Source organism: Chelonia mydas, chromosome 18, assembly GCF_015237465.2.
Source record: "Chelonia mydas isolate rCheMyd1 chromosome 18, rCheMyd1.pri.v2, whole genome shotgun sequence".
NCBI classification, from domain to species: Eukaryota; Metazoa; Chordata; order Testudines; family Cheloniidae; genus Chelonia; species Chelonia mydas.
In genome coordinates, this window is record NC_051258.2 from 13590622 (window position 1) to 13618161 (window position 27540).

General features: G+C 41.6%; 1 protein-coding gene across 8 annotated transcripts in view; it reads left to right on the forward strand.

Annotated features, from left to right (window-relative positions):
* The window catches only part of RERE (arginine-glutamic acid dipeptide repeats), a 396332-nt gene that overhangs the window by 201843 nt on the left and 166949 nt on the right, over positions 1-27540 (forward strand). For 7 of the 8 annotated variants that reach the window (XM_037881385.2, XM_037881387.2, XM_037881386.2 and 4 more), the window contains exons 4-6: positions 15117-15222; positions 17106-17202; positions 21242-21346. In XM_037881385.2, the coding sequence (XP_037737313.1) occupies positions 15117-15222; positions 17106-17202; positions 21242-21346 (308 nt within the window). Of the gene's footprint in view, positions 1-15116; positions 15223-15833; positions 16124-17105; positions 17203-21241; positions 21347-27540 lie in introns of those variants that run through there. The other variant, XM_043531926.1, reaches the window with a different exon arrangement.

Consider the following 27540-nt stretch of genomic DNA (forward strand, 5'->3'; position numbering starts at 1 on the left):
ATAAAACAGTTTGCTGTACTGTCTTTGGAGTGAAGAGTTCTCTTTTTGTCATGATGTGAATTGTTTGGAGTTAACCTTGGATGTGTCATAAGAATTACTTTAATGTATTAAACACTTTCACAATGGACTCTTTGTTCATGACTGGGACTCCGTGGTGCTTCAATAATACAAATAAATAATAATAAATACTGAGCTTCCTATCTCCCTGTGTGAAAGTAGTTGAGTTGGTGGCTCAAAATGCTTTAAGCTAATCCAGTGCTTTAAACCCTTAGAAGAACCTTCTTCTGATGAAGTTTGAGTCCCTGACCTGTTGATTTAATGCAACTTTCTTAGGTATATAATGCTTGTAAATTCTTTGGGGCAGGGGCAGTCTCTTTCATGTTGTCTCTCTCATCTTATTTTGATTTCGTGTTAGTGAATAGAAACACAATAAAAGTCTATAGGGGATGCAAGTTTTAAGGTAACTGAAGTAGCTTTTTGCTTTAAACAAGAAGGTGAATCTGATTGGAGGGTTTATTTTGTCTTGGGAGAACGATTTGCACTGAGGAATTGACATCAATGCATGATGCCACTTTGGACTTGTGCTTATAGACTCCATCTATACCTCAGCTACTTCAGTGACAGACACTGCAGAGAGATGTGCGACTGTTAGGCTTTGTGCACACAAGAGATTATGTCGGCATACATTCGGTTACTCAGGAATGTGAATAAGCCATCCCCCTGAGCAGTGTCAGTTACACTGACCTAAGCGCTGGTGTGGATAGTGCTGTGTTAGCGGGCGAACTTCTCTCTCTGACATAGTGACTGTTGTTTGTAGGGGCTGGAGTAATGAAGTCAATAGGTGAGCTCTCTCCCATTGCCTTAGAGCGTCTGCACCATGTGGCTGCACCATTGTAAGCTCTAGTGTAACCATTGCCTTAAGGGCAGGTGGAAGCCTATTTGCAGTGAAGGTTGCACCCTTAAGAGTGCAACATTAAAGATCTTTTTATTGCTTAGAAGATCTGGTTTGACCTGAACATTTGCAGATACATTCTCCTTCGCCTTCAGGGTAAATTAGCGTGTGTTTGCTTTCGTCATTTGAAAAAATACTCTTCTTTGACATTTTCTTTTTATCTCCCCTTACTTGTTTGTTATACCTACACACTTCCCATAGAGTCAATACATTTCCTTGAGACTGTGCTATCTGAAGAAAATAAGCTGTAATTATACATGTAGATGTACTGAGACACAGTGCTACATAAGAGAGAGGTAATGTTGTTTTATTACCTGGCTGTAGCGTCAAACGAGTAAGAGGGTCTTTCTGTAGCTAACGGTCAACAGAGCTCTTTCTTCATCTGAAGTAGTGGAGGCCTGTATCTTAGGAACTAAAAAACTAGTGTTCCAGTTCCATCTCTGCAAGAATTGGGTATGTGTGTCATGGAGAGTGAGCAGTTCAGATGGCAGTTATAGTCCCATTTTAAGACTGATTTTGATTCTCCTTGTAACCCCAAAATAAAGAAAAATCTTCATGCGTTCAAATGTGTAGGCTTAAGGCAACAGTAACAGTTGTATAATGTGTGCATGCGTGTATAGGTTGACATTTTCAAAACAGTGTATGGGATTGGCACACCTTTTATGGTGATTTAAACTGGAACCAGTTCTGCACAAACTAACACACACTTTGTATATAATACACGTGTATCTGAACAGCAGTGGTTTAAATCTTATTGAAATTCAGATGTAGAATTTTTACACTTAGTGTAATTCTCATCAAACTAAGGGCATATCTACATTGCCCTGTAGTTTGGGCTATGGGGGCATGAATTGTTGTGTCAGCAAAGTGCTGTGCAGTAAGTCTCCTGTGTAGATGCTGTGGATGAGAACTTAAAGGTCCCCAGGTCCTCTTCAAACAGTACTACTAGGGACCTTTAAGTTTGTGCCTGCCACGTCCACGCAAGGGAATTACAGTGCAGGATTTCGGGGCATGCTGCTGTTCACGTTCCTGTAGTTCAAACTGCAGGCAGCATGGCCATGCCCCAAGGAATCTCCATGTCTTGTATGTGTAGATAGAAAAATGGTCTTTTAACTATGTAACCATGCTTACGTAATCTTTAGGAATAGTACGCTCCCAGAGATTTGTCTGTGCATCTTTGTATGTAGAGAAATATAAACGTTTGGATTTTGTGGGGGAGAAAAAGGCAAATACAATATTTCGTAGATTTCTAAGAGTTAAAGACAAACAAGGCCATGAATTAATTTGCACCATACTGAAGTGGCTTCATGAATTCCAGAAGCAGTTTCATCTATTAAAGTTGTATGGAGAGGGGTTAGAGAGAATTTTTTGCTGTAAACAATCACAAAATGTCAAGAGGGAGACGTGAAAAAATCCTATATTGTTTTGTCAATAAATTATTTCTCCTACATAGATCACAGAAATAGGACTTTACTCTGGAAGCAGCAATATTTGATACCCCAAGCAGCTTATTCCTAGCTCAGCTCACACTTCACTGAATACGCTGATCGATTATCCGCGGCTTAACCAAGCCTTCTCATTTCCTGCCTTCCATTACTGTGCTCAATCAAGCCCACGGTTCTTTGTGGCCTGGCTTGTGCACTGAGATAAGCCATCAAGGCATGTTTCTATTAGAAAAGCTCTTGTAGATGGAACAGTCATTAGATAACACTAACAGGTTTAAAGGTTGCAGTCTTTGTGTTGGTTCAGGTTAAGAGGACAGGAGCCAAAAGGCAGCCTTCTTGAGTTGTTCCATTTGAGGTGCAGGGAAGATTCGATAGCATAGTGCCATATTTCACACTCTTACTAACCTAGTTAATGTCGGTCTTCCTTGCTGAATCTGAGCACTCTAATTTTTTTGGCAATATTACTAGGTTTAGTAGCAATCATTTGCATCACCACTCATGTTCATATCAAATTGATGATGAACAAGATTAATTTCTAAGTAAATATGCTGACTACTCTCACATGTTTCAGTTCTAAAGATGACCTTTATGTTGCCAAGATGGGTTTTTGGTTTATAAACAGCTGTTTGGTATTTTTATTTTCATAGTTTAGTCAAGAAATCAAGAGTACAGAAAGTATTGTCCTGAGGGTGCAGTTGTGACCTTGAGGAAGCCTGGAACCAACACTTTCAACCTAAAACAGGAAGAAAATACATGCCTGCCACAATCTCTTCACCTTCTGATTTTGATTTTTTTCCAGAGGGTTAATAAAAGTATTCCTGGTTTTCATTTGAAAATAAGCAAGTACTGAAGTAATTTCTCCTACAGCAGGAGACAAAAGGTTGGTAGCAATTCTACACACAGGAAAAAAAATCAATCAGTGAAGCAAGCAAAATCTACTGCCCTTTGATTAAAGACAGGTCCGTTCTGTGTTGTTAAGCATAATTGGAACTGTTCCCTGGAACAAAAAATGATTCCATTTCAGAGACAAACATTGTTCAAAAGATTGTTAATACATTCAAATAATCCACAATAATAAAAGATAATGTCAATTTAAAAACTAGTTTTGTGGGTCAGAGCGTCTGCACATGGCAGCATGTAAAGTGTTTCTTTTAAAGGGGAGGTTATTTTAAAATATTTAAGTTAATGTGTTAAGATCTCTTACCCTAGAATTTATCAGCTGATCTTTTTGTGTAAAGGATTTCAGTTCTGAATAGGAATTTTAAAGGAAGGAGAGATTTTCCTTTTCCTTGTTTTCCACCTTCCTGTTTGCCACTTTGAAATAGCTACTGCTCACTGAATCCAGCATGTCCATCTGTCATCTCCAATGTACTGTATATTGCTTCCAAAGCTACTTGTGATTTAACATAGTAACTAAATAGGGCAAGTAATGAGAGAAACTGCTTAAACCACTTGGAGAGGATCTGTGGGACATCTGTGACCATTTGCACAATTTGTTAATCATAACCCTGGGAAGATATTCTGACCCTGTGAAAGCTTTACAAGAGATTTGAATATTAATGTGCAATAGCTAGGTTTTTAAAAACGTGTATGTTAAGAAAGAGGCTTGCTACTTTTGATTTGTCAAATGAATTTAATTGAACCCAAAAGATACTTGTGCCACTTTTATAGACTATTTGGAATTGTAGTTCGTACTCCAGAATAAAGGGATAATTTATTTCACATGGAAATGGATGAAGTGTTTGTGTTGCAAACGGGTTGCTAAGTAACATGTTTTATTTACAAGCCAGGTATAGTCTTTATTTTCAGGATCTGTGGTTGGAAAAACCTACCTGCTCTTTTATTCTGAAATATTCCAGCAGTAGTTGACACAGTTTTTATTCAGTGGAAGAGAGAAGCTAAAGGGGAAAGAGAACCTTCTAAATTCAATAAAAAGAAACTTAAAAATAGTTGCCATTCTGAGGATGCATGCTAGTTCTGAATTTCATAAATATCTGCCTGTCTGTAGCTTTTGTATGAATGTCTTTAAAAGATCTATATAACACTTAGCTAACAAGAGGACATTTGTTCTGGTGGGCACACACGGGTCCTTTAAAAAAAAAAAAAAAAAGGCTGTCACAAGTTGGCATCTTGAGACATCGTGGTACAATCTACTCTGTAACTGACTATAGTTTGACTTGGAAACTTGGCACGCAGTACAGTATGTCTAGGAATTTTGTTGCAAAGACTGATATAATTGTAAGGAACAAGATTCTCATAGACATTTTTATATTTTCAGTGAGATTGGAAGATCAGATTTTTAAAAAATGCCCTGCTGGAGAGTAGATATTCAGAACAATTTTCAAGAGTATGCTTTTAAATTAATTGGACAAAAAGCGCAATCACTGTAACAAGAGACCTTAAAGGGTAGCTCTGATTTGAAAAATACTTTTTGATATTGGTGGAACAAAGATTGCAGCAAATTAGTATGTCAGCATATTTTTAGTTGCATCATCTGTCTAGGGATTTATATATAACTAGTTATTTGCACACCTCGATTGTAAACAGCAGCATGTTTTGTTGTTGCTGCATTCTGCTTGCAGCCATTGTCCTGCCATATAGGTGCACTGAATGATGAAAAAGAAGGAACAAGTCAGCATTCTGGAGTAAATGTTGCCCATCCATTTTGAAACATGGTGTCTGTACATTCAGTTCTCGCTGGCTGACGGGTTAGTCAGCTGGCAGAGTTTCTACCCTGTTCTTTCTTTTAAATTGCATTTCAAGTGCCTGTTTTTACTGCAGTAACTTTCCTTTTAGGGGTGCAAAGCACAGGAAATTGGTGCTTTGTTTCCATACCCCAAAAGATGTCTGCAAATATGTGATTATCCACAGAACTTTGAAACTCTGGTTATGCAATCAAATATTTAATTCCACCTTCTTCCCCATCCCAGTTACGAAGTTCTAAAAGTGTATTATTCCTGCCTCTGAGCTTCCTAGAAAGGGTACAGACAGAGAATAAAACTTTTTTGTATGGTATAAAAGCCCCTTTAATGTCCCCCCCCCTTTCTTATTTGCCTCTTCAGGACTATAACTGGAACTATCAATCTAAAGCAGTCAGTACTGTTCCTGAAATCGCGTGGCAGGGTTCAGTGTAGGGTGACTTTTTGTTCAATTAATCCTATCAGTGTCCTTTGAAGACACCATCCTTAAAAAAAAAAAAAAAAAAGGTAAAACAGTATTTAATTACTTTAAGGGGATAACTCCACAGTAACCTGTGCTCATGATTGTGCTCTCCTTTGGTACGCATCATTCCTTCCTCTCACTAATTTTAAAAGTTTCATTGTTAGCTTTACAATCACGCCACCTCCCTTAAATACATATATGCATAATTTTGATTTTCAGGTCTGGGTTACTCCCATCAGTAAAACGGTGAGATTCATTGAGATCATCTTGAGTAACCTCATTATGCATTAATTAGAAGCCCCATGCCTTCAGCCCAAGAAATGCATGTTTAAACAACTCATTTATTTATTTTAAGGAAATGTTTCCTCACATGTTACACTGTCTCAAATACAGGCCCTGCACTGATCAGTTAACTTGGCAGTGTAGTGGTCTTCTAATTTTGTAACAGGTGGGCTCCTTTGTTGGATTCATTTTCAAATATTTCATAGGTACGTGGCTATAGCAACATGGCAAATGTATTCTGAGGTCAGGCCACTACCATGTAAACTCTGTGTTAGGTGCCTTTGTGTAAAAGGGAAATCTAAATAAATCTTGCTACTCAGTCCACAGTTGCAACACCGCCCTTCCTCCCCTCCCCCCTGGTACTGTGAAATAATTTCCCTTTTTATTAATATTGCAAAGCCAACAAGAAGAAAAATTAAAAGCTACAATCAAGGCTTTCAATTTAGGGGGTTAATTTTTTTCTTTAAATCAAGTCCACTGAGTCAGTTCACCTTTTCCAGAGTCTCTTCAAATGCTGCATCAATGGGGTTGGAGATTCCTACCTCCTGTGTGTAATTCTTGCTGACCTGGATCTCTGTGCCACCTTTTGTTGAAACTGATGAGTTGCTGGTGAAATTGTGAAACTGGCAAGGGGATGCAATGCAGACATACATTTGTTTTATTAAATTTGGAGGTGTGGATTGTAGGGAAAAGATAAAACCTAAAAAAAAGGAGACTAGTGAGCCTGGGGTGAAAAGAACACCAGTAGATGGGTATTGGCAAGTATTTCCCAGTTTAAACAGAACTGGAATATCTGCTAGCTTGTGTTACTGTGTTAGGGTTGCCACAGGCACTCAGTATGAAGCCAAATATTTAAGACTTCTGGCTTTCTATGGGTTAAAAGACTGCCAAAATTAATTGCTGTCTAAATGGGCATTTCTCCTTTCCCTAGTCTCTACCCAAATCTCTGTCATTTTTTTAGTTCTGCTGCTAGTCATTTGCAAATTAGAAGGTGAAGTAAGATGAGCCCAGGGAGTGGGCAGACTGTGAGCAACGGGAATAAGGCTTTACATGAAACCATGGATTTGCTGAAAAATAACTGTTTTTTTTCTACCAAAATAACAGACAAAGAGCAACATGCCTTAAAATAAGGTATATTTATATGGTACTTTGACCTTCTAATAGCATCTTCTCATAGACTTTAAGGCCAGAAGGGGCCATTATAATTATCTAGTCTGTCCTCCTGCACATTGCAGGCCACAGAACCTCACCCATCCACTTCTGTAATAGACCTGTAACCTCTGGCTGAGTTACTGACATCCTCAAATCATGATGTAAAGATTTAGCATTACAGAGAATACGCCATTGACACTTGTTTAAACCAGCAAGTGACCCGTGTCCAATGCTGCATGCATGGATGTTGGGGTTCTTTATAGATATTAATGAATTAACCCTCAAACCCTTGCTAGAGAAGGAAGTACTATCGACTCTATTTTATGGATCAGAGAATTGAGGGACAGAGAGATGTTAAGTGATCTGCCCATGGTTGTACAGGTGGTCCATTGCACAAACTGGAAAGGAGACCAAAACTCCTACTTCTCTCCTTTAGCCACAAGTCTGTCTTTAACTTGATAAAGTATAGTGGACCTTGAAGAAATTATATTAAAAAAAAAAATGTGGCCTCTCCATATTGCCACTTGTGGGATGCCTCCTCCTGCAGTGCTGCTAAGCGTCAGTTTCCCAGGAAAGCAGTGCCCTTCGGGATTGCAGCAATGTCCCCTCATGGCACTGAATGGTCAGAGCTGAGGTTATATGAGGCCATACACGCCACTACTTTATCTTCTTCCTTTCCATGGTGGGCTTTGCCGTTGCCTGGAAAATTGTGTGTGTCTGGTGTAGGGTTTTTTGCCCAAAACTCTCCTGCTGATTTCCTGTTACAGTTCAAACTCTTAATAGTTTAGCTACATTTTAGAAGAGTAATTGTAGGTAGTCACAGTTCACATTCCTGGTCCACCTCTCGTTTTTTGTTTTGGACATCCCATCCCATCCAAAAGATAACAAATACTAGGTTTAAATTGCATATTTCATGCCCCTCCATCTCCCTGGATGCACATACGGCTGCCTCCTGTGCCTTGGGGAAAGCTATTCGTTAGTGGTGGTTCAGCCTGGTGGTCCAGTTTCGGCACAGAAGTACAAGCACCCTTGACTCCAAGCCTTCCTCTTGAGGGAGGCCTCTGAGCCAGGAAGTCCCCAGATCCATCCTTTGTTTGGCGTCCTGTTCCTGTCTGGGAAGTGAGGGGATAGAGAGCAGAAGTCATCAGTGCCAGAACTACCACCTACCTTGGGTACCAGTTAAAAGAAAAACGCACTGCCACTTCCAGAATGGAAGTGCACTGGAATGGGAACCAGGCTCCTGTCAATCTGGTGATGCTGAGGTGCCAGAAACTTAGATGGTGCCACTTTCCAGATAGGAATTAGCTGGTATGATTTCCTTGGGGCCACAGTCTGTCTGTACATGGGAAGCCTTCAGCTAATTGGTGTCAAACTCTCCTTGAATCTAGCATCTTGTTGATACTCAGCATTCGAGTACTCAGTTCTGCTTTTCTGTCCCTCAAGCATAAGGGTAAGAGGATGCTGAGTTTGGTTGGTTCCTTGCACGGGGGGACTTGGTGTTGTCAGAGAGGAGGAAGGATAAATGTTGCTGTGGCTACCTGGCATGGATGGGCAGATCAGAGGTCTTGGTTCTCGCTTACTTGGTGCCACACTTGCGTCCAGCTCTTCCTGTAATACCAGACTCATAGATTTTAAGGTCAGAATGGAGCTTTGTGATCATCTAGTCTGACTTCCTGCATATTGCACGCCACAGAACCTCACCCACTCCTGCAATAGACACCTAACCTCTGGCTGAGTTACTGAAGTCTTCAAATCATGGTTTAAAGACTTCAAGTTACATAGAATCCACCATTTACACTAGTTTCAACCTGCAAGTGATCTGTGCCCCATGCTGCAGAGGAAGGAGCCCTCCTTCCCCCTGAGGTAGGGGAGGGCTCTCTCCCAATCTGATCCATGGCAAAATTCCTTCCCGACTCCAAATATGGTGATTAGGTGGACTCTGACCATGTGGGTAAGACCCGCCAGGCAGATACCTGGGAAAGAATTCTCTGTAGTAACTGAGCCCTCCCCATCTAGTCTCCTGTCTCCAGCAGTTGAGGATTTTTGTTCCTGGCAGTTGCTGATGGACCACATGCCATTGTAGGCATCCCATCATTTCCTCCATAAACTTACCAAACTCAGTCTCAAAAGCCAGTTAGGTTTTTTTCCCCCACTGCTCCCCTTGGAAGGCTGTTCCAGAACTTCACTCCTCTGATGGTTAGAAACCCTCTGATGTATTTATAGAGAACAATCCTATCTCCCCTCAGCCTTCTTTTGGTTAGGCTAAACAAGCCAAGCTCTTTGAGTCTCCTCTCATAAGGTAGGTTTTCCATTCTTTGGAGCCTCCCAGTAGTCCTCCTCTGCACCTGTACCAGTTTGAATGAATCTTTCTTGAACATGGGAGATCAGAACTGCGCACAGTATTCCAGATGAAATCTCACTAGTACCTTGTGTAATGGTACTAACACTTCCCTGTCTCTACTGGAAATACCTTGCCTGATGCGTCCTACGACTGCATTAGCCTTTTTCACAGCTGCATCACATTGACAGCTCATAGTTATCCTGTGACCAATGAATACAGCCAGATCTTTCTCCTCCTCTGTCACTTCCAACTGATGTGTCCTCAGCTTAGAACAGAAATTCTTGTTGTTAATCCTAAATGCATGACTTTGCAGTATTAAATTTCATCCTATTTCTATTACTCTAGTTTACAAAGTCATCCAGATCTTCTTGTATGATATTCCGGTCCGCCTCAGTATTGGCTATTTACCAATGTCATTTGCAAATTTTATAGTGCACTCTCACTTTTTGTGCTGACGTCAGTAATACAACTGTTAAATAAAATTGTTCACAAGACTAATCTCTGAGGCACTCCACTAGTAACCTTCCTCCAGCCTGACCGTTCTTTTTTCAGTATGACTTATTGTAGTTGCCTCTTTATTAACAAGTTTCTTATCCACCTTTCAGTTCTCCTATTAATCCCCATCTTCTCTGATTTAACTAATACTTTCCAGTGTGGAACTGTATCAAATGCCTTGCTGAATTCCAGGTCAGTTAGATCTTCTGCATTTCTGGCTGGTGAATCTTGCCCATATGCTCAGGGTTCAGCTGATTGCCATATTTGGGGTTGGGAAGGAATTTTCTTCCAGGGCAGATTGGAAGAAGCCCTGGAGGGTTTTTTTTCCTTCCTCTGTAGCATGGGGCACGGGTCACTTGCTGGAGGATTCTCTGCTCCTTGAAGTCTTTAAACCATGATTTGAGGACTTCAATAAGCTCAGACATAGGTGAGAGGTTTATTGCAGGAGTGGGTGGGTGAGATTCTGTGGCCTGCATTGTGCAGGAGGTCAGACTAGATGATCATAATGGTCCCTTCTGACCTTAATATCTATGTATCTATCTATCTATGTATTTCCTTTGTCTAGAAAAATTCTCAAAAAAGGATTTCAGGCTGGTGTGGCACGATCTACCTTTTGTAAAACCATGTTGTATTTTATCCCAGTTATCATTCACCTCTATGTCCTTTACTACTTTCTCTTTCAAAATTTGTTCCAAGACCTAGCATACAATTGAGGTCAAATGAACAGGCCTGTAGTTTCCTGGGTCATTTTTTTCCCTTTCTTAAAATTATGTTAGCAATTCTCCAATCATAGGGTACGATCCCCAAGTTTGCAGATTAATTAAAAATCCTTGCTAGTGGGCTTGCAATTTCATGTGCCAGTTCCTTTAATATTCTTGTATAGAGATTATCCAGGCACCCCAATTTAGTCCCATTAAGCTTTTTGAGTTTGACTTTCACCGATGAAGTGAGCTGTAGCTCACGAAAGCTTATGCTCAAATAAATTGGTTAGTCTCTAAGGTGCGACAAGCACTCCTTTTCTTTTTGCGAATACAGACTAACACGGCTGTTACTCTGAAACCTCGAATGTGGTAATTTCTTTCTCCATATCCTTGTTGTCATTAGCCATCCTGCCACTGCCCCTTAGTCTCATTAAAAACTGAAGCAAAGTATTTGTTTAGGTGCCCTTAGAACTCTGTCAAGCTCTCCATCTCTGGTGATGGTGTGGCTCTCTCCAGGCTGACTCACTTCTGTCATTCACTAAGTTCCAGTTTTGTGCTGGCATGATCCAGTGGTGGTTCTCCTTCGGATCTGGAGGATGTAACTCCTGATTCGGACTCCCTGTCCCAGGTGCTGTCAGGATTGGCTTCTGCACCATCCAGCGTGGCATTAGAGGCTTACCCGGGTAGCTGTTGTGACAAAGGGAATTGTAGCTTCTAGGTAGTGTTCACGAAGGGTTTTGCCATGGTGGCAGCATTCCTCAGGCATCAGGGAATATGCGTGTATGCATACTTGGACAATTAGCTGATTTATGCTTGTACTTGTCAAGACTTAGAGGGGATCCCTGGGTCACTACTTAGGTCATAGATAGCCAGAAGAAAATCTTTATACCCTTGCATCTGAGTTCTTCCGCTGAAGGCTTTTTCAACACTTGCCAAGTGAATTTTTTTGGATCTCATGGGCTGGCAGTAAATTGTGCTCTGAACATAGGAGACATGAAGGCACCTTCACTGTTGTCTTTGTTCGAGACTAAAGGACAGTGTACTGACAGGAGTCTTCTCCATCAGAAACCATCCTAGATGTCTCCATTCTAGGTTGGGTACTCACTCACAAGTGAGAACGTGGTGGCTGGAATCCATAAGAAGCCAAATTCCCTATCAAGTTCTAGAGCTGTGGGCCCTATGACAGGCTTTTATTTCTGCTTTATCTTTATTCAGAGACCACATAGTTCAAATGATGATGGATGACACAACAGCAGTACTCTCTTAACAAACAGGGGGTTGGGGGTTCTCTGATATTCATTGTGTTGGGAGGAGATGGTCCTCTGACACTTATCTGACTCATTGGACTCATCCTGTGGCTCTTCTGCCTTGCTGGCAAAGAAAGCAGGTCCTTGGGCATGTTAAGTTGCAGACTACATGAGCAGAGCCGTCTGTGAAGCAGTTGGATCATCTTGTCCAGGAGATGAGGATGTCTTTCCATAGATCTCTCTGAAGGAAGCAGAAGTACAGTGTCTTCTGTTTTGCTCCAGAGGAAAGGTGGAGAGAAACCTGATGACAAATTTGCTTCTGTTGGACTAGAGCATAGATCTGATAAATACTTTCCCACTGATTTCATTACTTACTTCGGTGATTAGACAGGACAAGGTGCCTCGTTCATTCTTGTCATTCCAGGTTGGGCTGGATGAGAGTAATACTTGGAACTCCTGGCACTCACGAGTACCATCACTAGATAGTCTCCGTTCTAACCCATTCTACTCCTCAATCTGCCGTCTTTTCACCTCATGGCTTGGCTCCTGAGACACTGACTATTTATGATCTAGTATGTTCTGCAAGAGCATGGATTGTCTTGCTGCAACCCAAGAAAAGCTTTCATGCTGAAGTGTTGTTTCCCCCAGATGGAAACAGTTTTCTCTGGGGGCAGCAAATAGCCTGTCTCCATTTTCTGCTCTTGTTTAATTGATTTTGAACTACATGTTATTCCCAAGATATCTTGTCTCAGGCTGTCCTTGTCCTCAATCAAAGAGCACTTACCTGCATTACCACCAAATGACAACTGTAAAATTGTCAGCCATCCGACAGTTGCAGGATCCCTCAAAGCAGTGTTTACTATCTCCACCAGTCCGAGAACCTGTCGCATGTGAGATCTCATTGGGGGTGAGACACAGTTAATGGAGGCACCTTTTGAATGCTCTGTCTTCTGCCTCTCTCACAACAACATTTTAAATCAGTTAGATCTGCAAGAAAAGTGAGTTGCAGGCTTTGGGGGCTGTTCTCTTCCTCTGCAACCACATTCGTGGTCTTCCACAGAGGAAAAAGTTCTCCTTTGTTCCATCCAAATTTTTTACCTAAAGTAGCATCTAGTGTTCCACTCAAAACGGACCACTAATCTCCCCAAACTACCTTCTTACCAGTGGGAAACTAGCCTACCTATCCTAGATATTCAGAGGACTTTGAGTTTTGATTTTGGATTGTCCTAAGGTATTTGGGAAATCAGTTTTTGATTCCGCAATCAGTTTATACCTAACCAGATTAGGTGATGCATTGAAACATTATGCATTTTCTATGGTGTCAGTATCTCAGGTTGTTAGAGCTCACTCTGCCAGGGCCAAGATGGCATTGAGAGCCTGCCTTCGTAACATTATCATGGTAGAAATCTGTCGGCCTTCTACCTGAAGCTCTTTTCTCATGTTTACTCAGCACTATTCTCTTGACTGGGCATCTGTAGTGGTTTGGTTTGGGAGAGCAGTTTTGTAATCTTTGTTTAATTAAAAACCCTTATGCCTCCTTCTTGGGAGGTGTCACGCTCGCTAGACCCTACAAATGGGAACATGGAGAGGTCACCTCAAAGAAATTGTAGTTTTGTTCTTTGAGAGCATTGCTTCTGCATTTTCATGCTCCCCTGCATCTTCCCTCTTATCCTTGGAGTTCTACTCTCTGAAGGACGTTGGCGTTTAGTGGAAGGAACTGAGGTGGTTAGAGACCGTGTGGGCTCTTGTGACCTCCACTCTGAGCTTTCAGAGTTGTGAGGAGTGGTGGTGAGGACACAGGAAGCACTGCTTTCCTAAATTTCAGAGTAACCTGTATCTGCAAAAAGAAAAGGAGTGCTCCTTTTCTTTTTGCTTTCCTAGAGTTTCTAAAGATTTGCAGTGCAGAGAGAGAGAGAGAGCACATTTCCCCAACTGGGAATATGCAGAGACAGCTCTTTCAAAGAACTGCAGTTACTGCTGGTAAGCTTTCTTTCCCCCAGTGCTTGCATGTAACTCATTATCATTAAGAGAATTTATGCACTTTCATTAAGAGGAGAACAAAACCTTTAGACCCACAGTTACCCTTCCTGCCTATGAAATGTCGCGGAGATTTAAAAAGGGTGGGCCGACTTAAGGTACTTTCGGGGATAGTGATATTAGCCAGTGAACCTGGTACATCAGGCAAGTCATTTATCTTTGACGTTATTTCTCTAAATCTTCAACAAAGTGTAGGTTCTTCTCTGAAGCTTGGACACATTTTCATTGCAGTTTGTTTTTCTGAACTGTTTTTTCAAGTCAAAGTATACAGCACATGTGGTAGTAATAGTGTTTGGAGATCTTTTTTTTGACACAATGCTGCCACTAGCTGGCTCTTCTATGGTATTACATGTGTTTTTTTAACCAGAGGCTTAAAGAACAGTGTTTAATTGCAAGTTCTGCGTGTTTTTGATTAAATAAGAATAATAGACATTGTTATAACAGGCTAAAGGGGACTGGAGGGACAGCAAGAACTTTGACTAAACAATCCATAAATATTTTTAATCTAAATTTAAATATTTTGAGGGCGGTCTTAGAACTGGTAGGAAAATTGCAATGTAAAAAATAAACATTCTGTGCTTGCAGTTGCCTCATTCTGAAGGAATGTTAATTTCCCTTTAGGCCTTCCTCTGTTTTCGTAAGTGTTCTGGAGTAGCAGCAAGAATTGGCTATTGAGGGATTCAGAGACACATTGAAGCAAAGATTCTATACATGTCATAATTTTCTTTATCTACAAATTATTCTCTTGGTGAGAGGGATTTACATTTTAACTTCTGGTTGAGAAGTTGGTAACTGTGGGTTAGATTCATAAACATGATGGTCAAAGCAATGTCTCACTGGGAAGGCTTGTGGGAAGTCTGCTGTCTAAAAATGGCCCCATTGGGTTTCTATTCTTTTTGCTGCCAGGAAGGAGTTGATTGTAGCTCCTCTGTATCTGGCTAATATTACTTTGGATTTGTTGGAAATTGATGGGTAAGAAGATTGCTTGAGTGCAGTGAGAGCCTAAGGATGCTGCTGACTCCCCACTTCCAGGTTTGGTGTTGGCTGGTCAAGCAAGTGCACCTAACGTTGCATGGAAATGGATGTCACTTGTTCTCTTTAGTCTTATTAAGGATGAAGGCCTCCTGTGCTACAAGTACCACTGCCCTTGGGGTTTGTTATGTTATGTGAAAATTTTTCTACTTTTGATTCTCCTGACCTGAGATTTTGTTCAGTGGTACTTAAGTTTATTGCTTTGGAAGGTGTGTGTGGCAGCCATTATCTCAATTCCTTTTCAGTAATGCCTTAGACCTTCTCTTTCAGAGCAAACGGGATCATCTCCTTATGAATGTCAAATGGTACTATCGCCAGTCTGAAGTCCCAGATTCAGTCTATCAGCATTTGGTTCAGGACCGACACAACGAGAATGGTGAGTCATCCTCTGTAGGGTCAATCTTAACTTGCTTCTACCTGGTCATTTACTGGGGTCAAGGGGTGCTTACCAGTCTCTGAAAAACAAGATAAATGTTTTTGCATAGGGATGTGAGATAAGAATTGTCAGTGTGAGCCAGACATTAGAATGCAGATGATGAGGTCCCTGAATATCTATGCCCGGGTTCATTTTAGCAGCATATGGGCCCTAACCATAGCTATTATCTGCTGCATCTCAGTTATGATGATTTACTGTATGTATGTATGTACTGTATGTATTTAATGTTGTACTTGGAGACAGCAGATGGGTAAAGTTATTGGCATCCCTTGAGGTTTTTTTGGACTATACAAATAATTAACATTTATGAGATCAAGTTGCGTTAAGGATAAATCATGTAGCCCCTTTTACTCTTGGATGCCTCTGACATACGTATTAGATCTAAGTTCTTGCCGAGGCGTGATTATTTAGCCTTATTCTAATGTGTATTAGCACTCGCTGTCACATAGTACAACAGTTAGTGTTTCATTGGAAGCATTGCTAACTGATTCTTTCCCCTCTCTTCCACCCACCGTTTTTTGGACTAAATAGGAATGGCCATACTGGGTCAGACCAATGGTCCATCTCGCCCAGTGTCCTGTCTTCCGACAGCGGCCAGTGCCAGATGCTTCAGAGGGAATGAACAGAACAGGGCAATTGTCGAGTGATCCATCCTCTGATGTCCCATCCCAGCTGCAAAATAATTAACTGTTGGTCTTCATAATAGTGGCAGAGACAGGAATTCTTAAATCTTCCAGGATCATTTTTGCCTGGGCTTCAAGAGAGCCATAAAACTTGATTCCACTCTTCCTGGCTGGAAATTTCCTTGGGGCAGCCTCAAAAACGCGTAAAACCTTTGGAGGTGAATTGTGATCTCAAAAAAAAAAAAAAAAAAAAAATCAACAAAAAAGTCATGCTTTAAAAATGGAACACTGCCACTCATATTTAAGTATCCAAATAGATTGGCATACAGTGGAATAAATCTATGTATATTTTCTCTTTAATGGTGATGTTAGGAGGGTCGTTTTTGTATGTGCTGTAGTAAAATCTGCATAAGTCTAATGATTCACTCTCACTGGTTCAGTTTAAATGTTTAACCCTGCAAATATGGGCACAAGGCCAAAGCCCACATTTTTCATAGCTTTGTGCCTTCTATTAAGTAGCATAATCTGTGCCTATAAAAACTATTTTTATGTTCTTAAGTAGGGATTATTAAAGGCATCATTGATGACTCCATAGTCAAGGTTTGCATTTTGGATTTTAACTACCTATTTTAAAACATGAAAACAAATGTTCTTCACAGCCAAAATGACGCCACTGACTTCCAGTGCACAGATATTCATCAAAATGATGATGTATAAAATTTTAGAAAACTCCGGCATGTAAAACTGTATAGAACAGACTGTCTATCAGACAGAGCGGGGGGTTGGGGGCGGCGTGAGAGGTTACAGAAGAAAGTGCTTGCTCTGTAGAGCTCTTTAGACAAGGCACTTTCTCCTGCTGTGCCCAAAAGAGCTGTTCCCTTCCTGCATACTTCTTAAGGGGTACAAAGGGAAAGCTCCTGTCAGCAGCCCTTGTATAAAATTGGGCTAATAGTATTTCCATACCAAATGGGGAGCACGGATCCGTTCATATTTATGAGCTGCTCAATATTATTTTAGTGGGTGCCACAGAAAACCCTATTTTAAAATTATATTTTCAATGTTGGTGTAATCTTAACATCTCAATGACTGTGTGTGTTCAAGAAAGTATTAACCTCAGGCTTCAACCTACAAAGTGCCTGTGAAACCGCAGAGGTTGATGCTTTGGGACTCTGCAGCTAATGTCTTTTTCTCTTTTCACAGACTCTGGACGAGAACTTGTTATTACAGATCCAGTGATCAAGAATAGAGAGCTCTTCATTTCAGATTATGTTGACACTTATCATGCTGCTGCCCTTAGGTAAGTGACAGAGGACCTGGTGCAGCATCCCACAGCAGGCTTGGCAGGGAAGAAAAAATAGCACGGAAAATCTTAGAATAGAGGAGGAGAGCTGTCTTTTGTCCTTTTCTGTTTGGGGAACATTAGCATATTGCTCAGGCTCCTTCTCACCACATGCAATAATTAACTTGTGTTATCTGTTCTAATTTGAAAAGAAGCTGTGATTCTAAAATCTCATTTTAATCTCAGCTCGTCTATGGTGTTCAGAAGATATTGTTTCCCATCATTGCAAATTTAGATTATTGCTAGTTATTGTAGAAATGGTACCCTCCCTTCCTCTCTGTTTCATTTCACCATTAACAATAACCTCCCTTTGCAAAATGACTGTTAGTGCAGCCCTGATAAATTGCATTAAAGACTTTTGCTCTGAGGCAGAAATCATTGTAGCTCAGTTGAGAGCTCCATTAAAAGCTAGCTGTATAAACAGAGGCGGTAACGGACCCCTGTATTGTTCTCTGTTATCTGCCCTTCCCCAGGGGTTGCTGCTCTCTTTGCCCAGTTAGTTTTTAACTTAAGTGGCTAACCTTTGACCATGCAAAGGGGGAGACACCATTACTTACAAATGTTTTCTGATAGAAATACTAAGGCATTATTTTTACTGGCATCTTTGAGTTTTCAGCTTGCTGAAGAGTGCATGGATATTGTCAAAATGTGAACTGAATAATCTCCCTGATAATAATGCTCAGATGGTGTTTCAGTGAAACCATCTGGAGACGTTTTCTTTGTTCAAAGCCACTTCTCTGAAGCCCTTTACTTCAAGGCAAATTAGCTGCAACTTGTGCCATAGGGGAGGTGAAAAAAATCTTTTATTTGACTTATTACAGGATTTTAGATAAACTAAGAAAATTCCAGTGGTGTACTGTAATCTTCCTGAAACTCCAAAGTGGTTTTTATGTCTCAAGGAAGGTAGCTCTCCCATATTAAATTGACATACTTGGAGAGAATAGCTAACGAATGTGAGGCTGGCTGGATTGTTGAAACCAGGCTTGTAAATTTAATTGTCATCTTTGACATTGAGAAACTGAAACATGTGTATGGAATTTTCCCTGGGAGTATTGTAGACTCTTCTGTGTTCTCATTCTCTTCCCCCTTTATTTAAAAATAAATAAAATAAAACCCAGAACAAATTGGAGGCAACATGAAACACACAAAGTTCATAGATTAATTTGAGACAAAAGACTGATATACCATAAGTCGGATTCTTAGAGAAAATACTCACCATGAAAATATTTTAAATGACTCTTTAGACTACACTTCCTGTTGGTTTATGGTTTTATTTTCATTATGGCTTACCTCTTCCATTTGTGGCAGTCCTTGTATGACTGTTTATCAGTTGTATTCTAAAACTACCCCTTTTGAAAAATGAAGCAGAGCTTCTAGTTACATTTCTAAATGTTAAGTTTCAGAGTAGCAGCCACGTTAGTCTATATCCGCAAAAAGAAAAGGAGTACTTGTGGCACCTTAGAGACTAACAAATTTATTTGAGCATAAGCTTTCGTGAGCCACTGAATGCATCCGATGAAGTGAGCTGTAGCTCACGAAAGCTTATGCTCAAATAAATTTGTTAGTCTCTAAGGTGCCACAAGTACTCCTTTTCTTATTTCTAAACGTTGACACTCAGACGCATATTTGTTTGCATAGCAAAGAACTGAGTGCATCCTTTCCACTCATTCTCCTCTAGCTAGTAGCATTTATTATGTGCCAGTAATTTTCACAGCTGCCTACAAGACACAAATATAAGGAGTGTCACTTCCCTGAAGATCTGACCACCTAAATGACAAAATAGAGAAGACTAGATGCATTGGGAAGTCCAGAAAAAAGATTAATTTTAAATTTAATTTAATAAATTAGAACATTACCATGCCCTCCATGCAGATGTCTGTCCATGATTACACAGAAAGCTGATGACAGAGTAGGAAATATAACGAAGTATCCCAGCTCCCAGTCCACTGCTCTGATCAGTAGAAAACTTTAACTGGAAAGTGCTTACAGAACACTATGTAAGTGTATAATAAACACAATTGTCTTTCACTTCAGTAGCAATACTAAGTATTACCTGCATAAAATTCCATGATCAAAATATTGTATTGCTTTTATGTGTCTGGGTAAGTGCATATTCTTGATTTTTTTTTATTATTTACTGTATCAGGTGAATTGTCTTGGGGCGTTATTCAAAGGAAAGTTTAGAAAAATTTGATCTGCCTTAAAGTTATCTGATCAAAATTTCCTGTGAAAGATAAAAACAAATACCACCAATTTTTAATTCCCTATCTCGCCTTTCAAGAAATTTAGATAAAATGAGCAGTGAGCAGGATTGTCAATGCTTCAAGAAGGCTACATGTTTGATTTAAACTGCAGAGGATTTTAACATTGCACTGCAGTCTGACGATAGCTGACCAAGAAATAAATGTTTGTTTTGCCCCTGGCTGCAGAAGCTAAGAATTAGGCAATCCTAGGGTCTGATTATGTAACTCCCCCTCACATGAGTAGGCCTGTTAACTTCTCAGAGAATATTCATGCGAGTAAAATTGCAGGACTGGTCCCCTAGTGGTTTTTGTGTTTGCAGTAGCCTATGTGAGTAAAGAGCTTGATCAAGAAAAAAATTGCCATTCTTAGCCACATTGATGGTTGATGGAACTTTCAGAAGAGCTTTGCCCATGAAAGGGTTGCAGAAGGAAACCAATTAGTGTGCTGATCAGTTTTCCACTGCAACCTTTCAAGTGTAAAACATTGCTACTGTCTCTACAGAGACCAAAAATGGCAAAAGAGCCCAGAATCCTGTAGGTAAAATAGCACTTGCCAACCTCAGAGCTTTTATGAGGCTTAGTTAATGTTTGTGAAGAGCTTTGAGATCCTTGGATGAAATTAAATGCAGAGTATTATTGTTACTAGTGATGGTCCATCTAGAGGAATGAATGGTCAGTGATTCACAAATGGAAGGAAATGCTTGTTTCTGTTCTTTTAATGTTAAAGACATTTACACTGCTGAAAAGAAAGGTAGTCTTGTGGTTCACTAGTCTCGGTAGTCTCCACTTGCAGGTAAAATACAACTGCAAACATCTACCCACAAATATCTGTAATAAGTGTAAGTCTCTCTAGTTGATCAGCCATTTCCCTCTGATGCCCTCTTCTGAGCTGTCTGATTTACTTCACTGCTGTAAATTGCTGTGCAGTGTTTTACAGAATGTTTAAAGCAGCTTCTGTACACTAAACACTTTAACAAACCCATGAGCAAGACAGTGGAGAATGAAACAGCTTAATTCCCTTTGTGGCTATCCTTAGTGAGAACAAAAGATGAGTGCTGAGGCCAGTCTAGAGGCCTCTGTGGCCAGATGGAACAAAACCTTTGTGAGGTGTTATTCCTGATGATCAAGTGATTGTGTTGTTGCAACTTCTATTGTTTTATATTGTTTACAGTGCCATCTTTCTAAAAATACTTAGCCAATTAATTTGTTTTTGATCTGAAAAATTGTCAAAGCATACTTACGAGGTTGTCTTGAAAATTTATTAGATGAAACACCAAATGTACTCCCCAGTCTCATGAGGGTGGTGATTAAGACTGTCATTTTACTCACCCATTAAAAAAAAAAAATCACTCCTCTTAGTTAATGAATAGCAGAATTTTGTACATCAACTTTAAAGAGTTAGTTATTAAAAAGAAAAAAGAGAGATTAAAACCAGGGGCTGGAGCAGGGATATTCAACGTTTTAAACATTGCAGTTTGGGGCAGGTTTTGTGTTTAAAGGTATAACCTTTTCATTTGTGACTGCCCTGGAGGGGGTCCTGACTGAATAAGATTAATGAATGTTTCTCATTGAAGTTAATGGGAGAATTTGCCTGAAAGTCACTGATAGTAGGGTTGGATCTTGCATTATTATGAAGTTTGGGCATCTGCAGAGCACAATGCATCCCTTGACTGATTTCCAAAGTGGAGTGGTGCTTATCTAAATGAATGTTGTCCAGCATAGGATTCTAATACCATTTGTTCTCTTCCTTTCAGAGGGAAGTGTAATATCTCCCATTTCTCTGACATATTTGCTGCTAGAGAGTTTAAAGCCCGAGTGGATTCATTTTTCTACATATTGGGCTACAATCCAGAGACAAGGTAAGTGAGTCACCCTGGCTAACGGAAAGTTTTTTTACCAGAGATTGGTTTGTTGTAAGAATATGCCAGCTGCTACAGGAAGGAAAAGAATTAAAGCCTGTGATTCAAGTGTGGTGTACATAGAGAAGGGCAACGGGTGAATCATGTATGTGTGCAGATGGTGATGCATATAAAAGGCAAAAAACAATTTATAATCAATAATTCTGATACCAGCAGTGGCCTCTTATGCCCACTGGAAGTGCTACTGAAGGTTGTGGTTGTGTTGCTGGGGGAGAGAGACTAGTAGAGTGGGGAGAGCTGTGATATTTGTGTTCAGAGAAGAAGTATGGAGAAAAGGTTGGAGGAAGGTGTTTATAGGGTCCATGTATTAAGTAAAAATAAGAAACAGTGGATTACAAGGCTCCATAGCATGTGGTGACATTTTAAGAACATCCCTTTGGGGAGATAGTGAACCTTAAAGCGCATTCTTTGAACTTTGGTTAAAATTGAGAGATGTGAGCATTAACAGGCGCTGGCAAGTCTCTCATTGAGAAAATGCACATTCCCGACAACACCCACAAGTTTTCCTATGAGTAGCGTTGCAATTGTATATTGTAAGGTCTCCTGCAAGTGTGGTAGTGCACGGGAGGGGTCATCACTGTGGATGTAAATAATTGACTGAATGGAGCTCTTCTACACAATCCCTATCTCAGATCTACTTGCCAGAACAAATTAAAGGCCCAAAACAGAATTCATCCTGTTCAAAACAGGTGTACGTCGGGGAGAAGCTGCATTCAACGTTCTTACACATTCAGCTCCCTGAACCTTTTCCCTGGTGTCCTACAGGGTGTCTTAAAACTGATTTCAGTTGATACCTCCATCAGTTATTTCAACCAAAACACAGTTACTGTTTTATTTAACATCATTCAAATAGTGCTGTAAACATACATGGTGCTCTGCAGACATTGAGTAAGCATGTGCCCTTCCCTGCCCTGGAGAGAGAAAAATCTAGGGGCCTAGTCCTGTAAACACTTAGGGCTTGTCTTCACTACTGGGATAAATCGACCTAAGTTACGCTGCTCCAGCTACATGAATAACGTAACTGGAGTTGATGTAGCTTAGGTCGACTTACCCCGGTGTCTTCACTGTGCTGAGTCAACGGGAGATGCTCTGCCATTGATTTAGTGGGTCTTCGCTAGGCCCGCTAAGTTGATACCTGCTGCATTGATTACAGAAGCATCAATCTCCCTGTTAGTGAAGAGAAGCCCTTAGTTTGAGGAGTAGTAACTCACAGCAGTGACTAGTAACCGCTATGCCCTGATGAAGGATATGCTTTTTTAGTACTACATAATTAACTTGTGGAACTCGTCACAAGATTTTATTGAAGGCAAGCAGGATTTAAATAGGGATTAGACGTTTACGTGGATAATAATTACACACCCATTGTTATATTAGATTAAAAGTTTATAAGAATATAAATCTTCATGTTTCAGGACATAAATTGAAACTAAGTGCCTGTAGCTGGAAAGAAACTTGCCATGTGAGCAAATTATTGCATAATTGTCTGTTTTGAGGTTTCCTGTAGCTTTCTCTGAATCCTCTGGCACTGGCCACTCATCTGAAATAGGTTATCAGACTGGTTTAGCATTTCCTAAACACATTGGGAGTGTTTGCAGCATTAGGTCCTAAGATAGTCATTGTATCCAATCTGCAGTATTGAGCACTGGAAAAAGACATGAAATCTCATCATGTTTACAGAAACCTTCTAATATGCTATATGTGAAAGTACAGAGAGCTTGTGTGTGTGTTTCATTTCAGCACAATGATACAGCAAGGAATGTGTTGTCAGGGCACACCTTGGTGGATGAAATTGAAGTGATGTTGACTTAAACATCAAACATTTCTCTCAATTTTCACCTCTTATCGCTTTTTCTTGTCAATTTAAAATAATTATTTTTGGGGGGCAGTGTAGGTAGTGAACTATTTCTATTCATATTCATATTTTGCATTTAATAGCAAATTGCTAGCTTTTCCTGAGAAATGCCTCTTGTGTGACTCAAAGCTTATGTCTACACTATGAAATTAGGTCGATATTATAGGTCGATTTTTAGAAATCTGTTTTATACAGTCGATTGCATATGTCCACACTAAGCGCATTAAGTTGGCGGAGTGCGTCCTCACTACTGTGGCTAGCATCGACTTACGGAGCGCTGCACTGTGGATAGCTATCCCACAGTTTCCGCAGTGTCCACCGCCCATTGGAATTCTGGGTTAAGCTCCCAATGCCTGATGGGGCAAAAAACATTGTTGCGGGTGGTTTTCGGTACATGTTGTCAGTCGCCCCTCCCTCCGTGAAAGCAACAGCACACAATCGTTTCGCGCCTTTTTTCTGTGTGGACACCATATTGCTTTCAGCCGATGGTGCAGTAGGACTGCTAACTGTCGTCCTCCACCGCTTCCGCTGCAGCTCTGCTCTCATGAATCCACCTCACAGGTCCTCTCGTTGCTCTCTATAAATATCTATTCTCGTGGCATCCGTCGTCAGCCACCGCTTGCGCTGCAACTCTGCTCTTCTGCAGACGCCATACCATGGCAAGCATGGAGCCTGCTCAGATCACAGCGGCAGTTATAAGCATTGTAAACACCTCGCGTGTTATGCTGAAGTATGTGCAGAATCAGAACCTGCAAAAGCAGGTGAGGAGGTGACGGCAGCGCGGTGACGAGAGTGATGAGGACATGGACACAGACTTTTCTCAAAGTACGGGCCCCGGCAGTTTGGACATTGTGGTGGCAATGGGCAGGCTCATGGCGTGGAATGCTGATTCTGGGCCCGGGAAACAAGCACAGACTGGTGATGGGACTTTGTGACTTGCTTTCTCTTGCCCTGAAGTGCAAGAATACCAAGATGAGAGCAGCCCTCACAGTTCACAAGTGAGTGGCGATAGCCCTCTGGAAGCTTGCAATGCCAGATAGCTACTGGTTAGTTGGGAATCAGTTTGGAGTGGGCAAATCTACTGTCGGGGCTGCTGTGATCCAAGTAGCCAACGCAATCACTGAGCTGCTGCTATCAAGGGTAATGACTCTGGGAAACGTGCAGGTCACAGTGAATGGATTTGCTACAATGGGATTCCCTAACTGTGGTGGGGAGATAGAACGCATATCCCTGTCTTGGGACTGGACCACCTTGGCAGCCAGTACATAAACTGCAAGGGGTACTTTTCAATGATGCTGCAAGCACTGGTGGATCACAAGGCACGTTTCACTGACATCAACGTGGGCTGGTCTGGAAAGGTACATGACACTCACATCTTCAGGAACTCTGGTCTGCTTGAACAGCTGCAGGAAGGAACTTACTTCCCAGACCAGAAAATAACTGTTGCGGATGTTGAAATGCCTGTAGTTATCCTTGGGGACCCAGCCTGCCCCTTAATGCCATGGCTCATGAAGCCATACACAAGCACCCTGGACAGTAGTAAGGAGCTGTTCAACTGTAGGCTGAGCAAGTGCAGGATGGTGGTAGAATGTGCATTTGGATGTTTAAAAGCGTGCTGGCGCAGTTTACTGACTCGGTTAGACCTCAGCAAAACCAATATTCCCATTGTTATTGCTGCTTGCTGTGTGCTCCACAATCTCTGTGAGAGCAAGGGGGAGACGTTTATGGCGGGGTCAGAGGTTGAGGCAAATCGCCTGGCTGCTGATTACGCACAGCCAGACACCAGGGCGATTAGAAGAGCACAGCAGGGTGCGCTGTGCATCAGAGAAGCTTTGAAAAACAGTTTCATGATTGGCCAGGCTACGGTGTGACAGTTGTGTTTGTTTCTCTGTGATGAAAACCAGCCTCCTTGGTTCACTTTACTTCCCTGTAAGCCAACCGCCCTCCCCGCATCGATCACCGCTTGCAGAGGCAATAAAGTCATAGTTGTTTCAAAATCATGCATTCTTTATTAATTCATCACACAAATAGGGGGATAACTGCCAAGGTAGCCTGGGAGGGGTGGAGGAGGAGGGAAGCACTGGGTGGGGTGGTGGATGAGAGGAGGAGGGAAGGACAAGGCCACACTGCACTTCAAAACTTATTGAATGCCAGCCTTCTGTTGCTTGGGCGTAGAGTGGTTGCGTTCCCGGAGCTCACCTCCCCACCCCCAAGTTCTTGGGTGTGGAGGCTATGGAACTTGGGGAGGAGGGCGGGTGGTTACACAGGGGCTGCAGCGGGGGTCTGTGCTCCTTCTGCCTTTCCTGCAGCTCCACCAGACGCTGGAGCATATTAGTTTGATCCCCCAGTAGCCTCAACATTGCATCCTGCCTTCTCTCATCGCACTGCTGCCACCTCTCCTCTTGCTCCCACAATCTCTCCTCTCACGCGTCCCTCCTGTCCTCGCGTTCATTTTCTACTTTCCTGGACTCTGCCATTGTTTGCCTCCACGCATTCTGCTGAGCTCTTTCAGTACAGGAGGACTGCATGAGCTCAGAGAACATTTCATCATGAATGCGTTTTCGCCTTCTTATCTGTGCTTATTGCCCCTCAACCGCGTGGCTAAAAGCGGAGATGATTTCTTTTCAGCCACAGGCAAACAGCTCACCTGGAATGGCCACCTCTGAATGTCTCCTTAATAATGTCCCTGGAGGATTTCCGCTCCATCCCCAGACACGTTAACAGACTTTTCCAGTAGCTGTACTGGCTGCGAATGCATCCCAAGTCTTCAGGGCAAATTAATCATTAAACATGCTTACTTTTAAACCATGTATTATATTTACAAAGGGTACACTCACCAGAGATGCCTTTTTCGGCTTCATGGTCCGGGAGCCCACCTTAGGATGGTTGGGAGGGTATTGGCTCCAGGGTGATAAACAGTTCTTGGCTGTCGGGGAGAACGGTTTCTCCGCTTGCCTGTTGTGCGCTATCCTCCTCCTCCTCCTCATCTTCCTCGTCCCCCAAATCCTCATCCCTGTTGTGTGAGACTCCCCACTTGCAGGTGTCCACGGACAGAGGTGGAGTGGGGTAGTGGTAGGGGCACCCCCTAGAATTGCATGCAGCTCATCACAGAAGCCGCTTTAAAAGTCTGGGGCTCTGACCTGGAGCAGCTGTTTGCCTCTTTGGTTTTTTGGTAGGCTTGCCTGAGCTCCTTAATTTTCAAGCTGCACTGCTGCGGGTCCCTGTTATAGCCTCTGTCCATCGTGCCCTTGGAGATTTTTTCAAATATATTGGCATTTCGTCTTTTGGAATGGAGTTCTGATAGCACAGATTCATCTCCCCATACAGCGATCAGATCCAGTACCTCCCGTTCGGTCCATGCTGGAGCTCTTTTGCAATTCTGGGACTGCATGGTCACCTCTGCTGATGAGCTCGCCACGCTGGCCAAACAGGAAATTAAATTCAAAAGTTCCCAGTGCTTTTCCTGTGTACCTGGCTAGTGCATCTGAGTTGAAAGTGCTGTCCAGAGCGGTCACAATGGAGCACTCTGGGATAGCTCCCGGAGGCCCATACCGTCGAATTGCATCCACGCTACCCCAAATTCGACCTGACGATGTCGATTTCAGCACTAATCCCCTCAATGGGGAGGAGAACAGAAATAGATTTAAGTCAACAAAAATGGCTTCATCCTGTGGATGGGTGTAGGGTTAAATCGATCTAACACTGCTAAATTCGACCTAAACTCGTAGTGTAGATCAGGGCTAAGTAGATCAGTGCAGTTTTAAACCCTTCTTTTTGTGTAGAGCAAGCAGCTGATGATGATCTCATGGCTGTTTGAAAACTGTTGGCACTGAGAGGGTGAATGAAATAAGACCACTGCATAGCACTTAACTTTTTCAAGGCACTGTACAAACATATCTCAGCTAATTACTCACAATAGCTTGTTCTCAAATTGTGTTTTGTCTGGTTGGATCCAGCCAGAATTTTTTTTAAACACCAGCTTTTCTGAGGATATTCAGGATATACTTTTTGCTCAGTGTCTTTTTAGTGCTTTTCTGCAGTAGAAAAATGGGTTGAAGTTAGGCTGAGTGTGTTGACTGACTTTGCTCTAATCACAACTTTTATTTCCTGAGTGTGGATGCATTGCAATGCTTTATCTTGATTGCCCAGGTCAGGGTGTACCTCTCCATCAAGGTAAAGGCATCGCAGTGTGTCCATGCTAGGATAAAAGTTATGGGTATATCAAGATTAGCTAATTAAAAACCCAACTTGACCTTAACTCAGTTTTCTGGTGTAGACACTT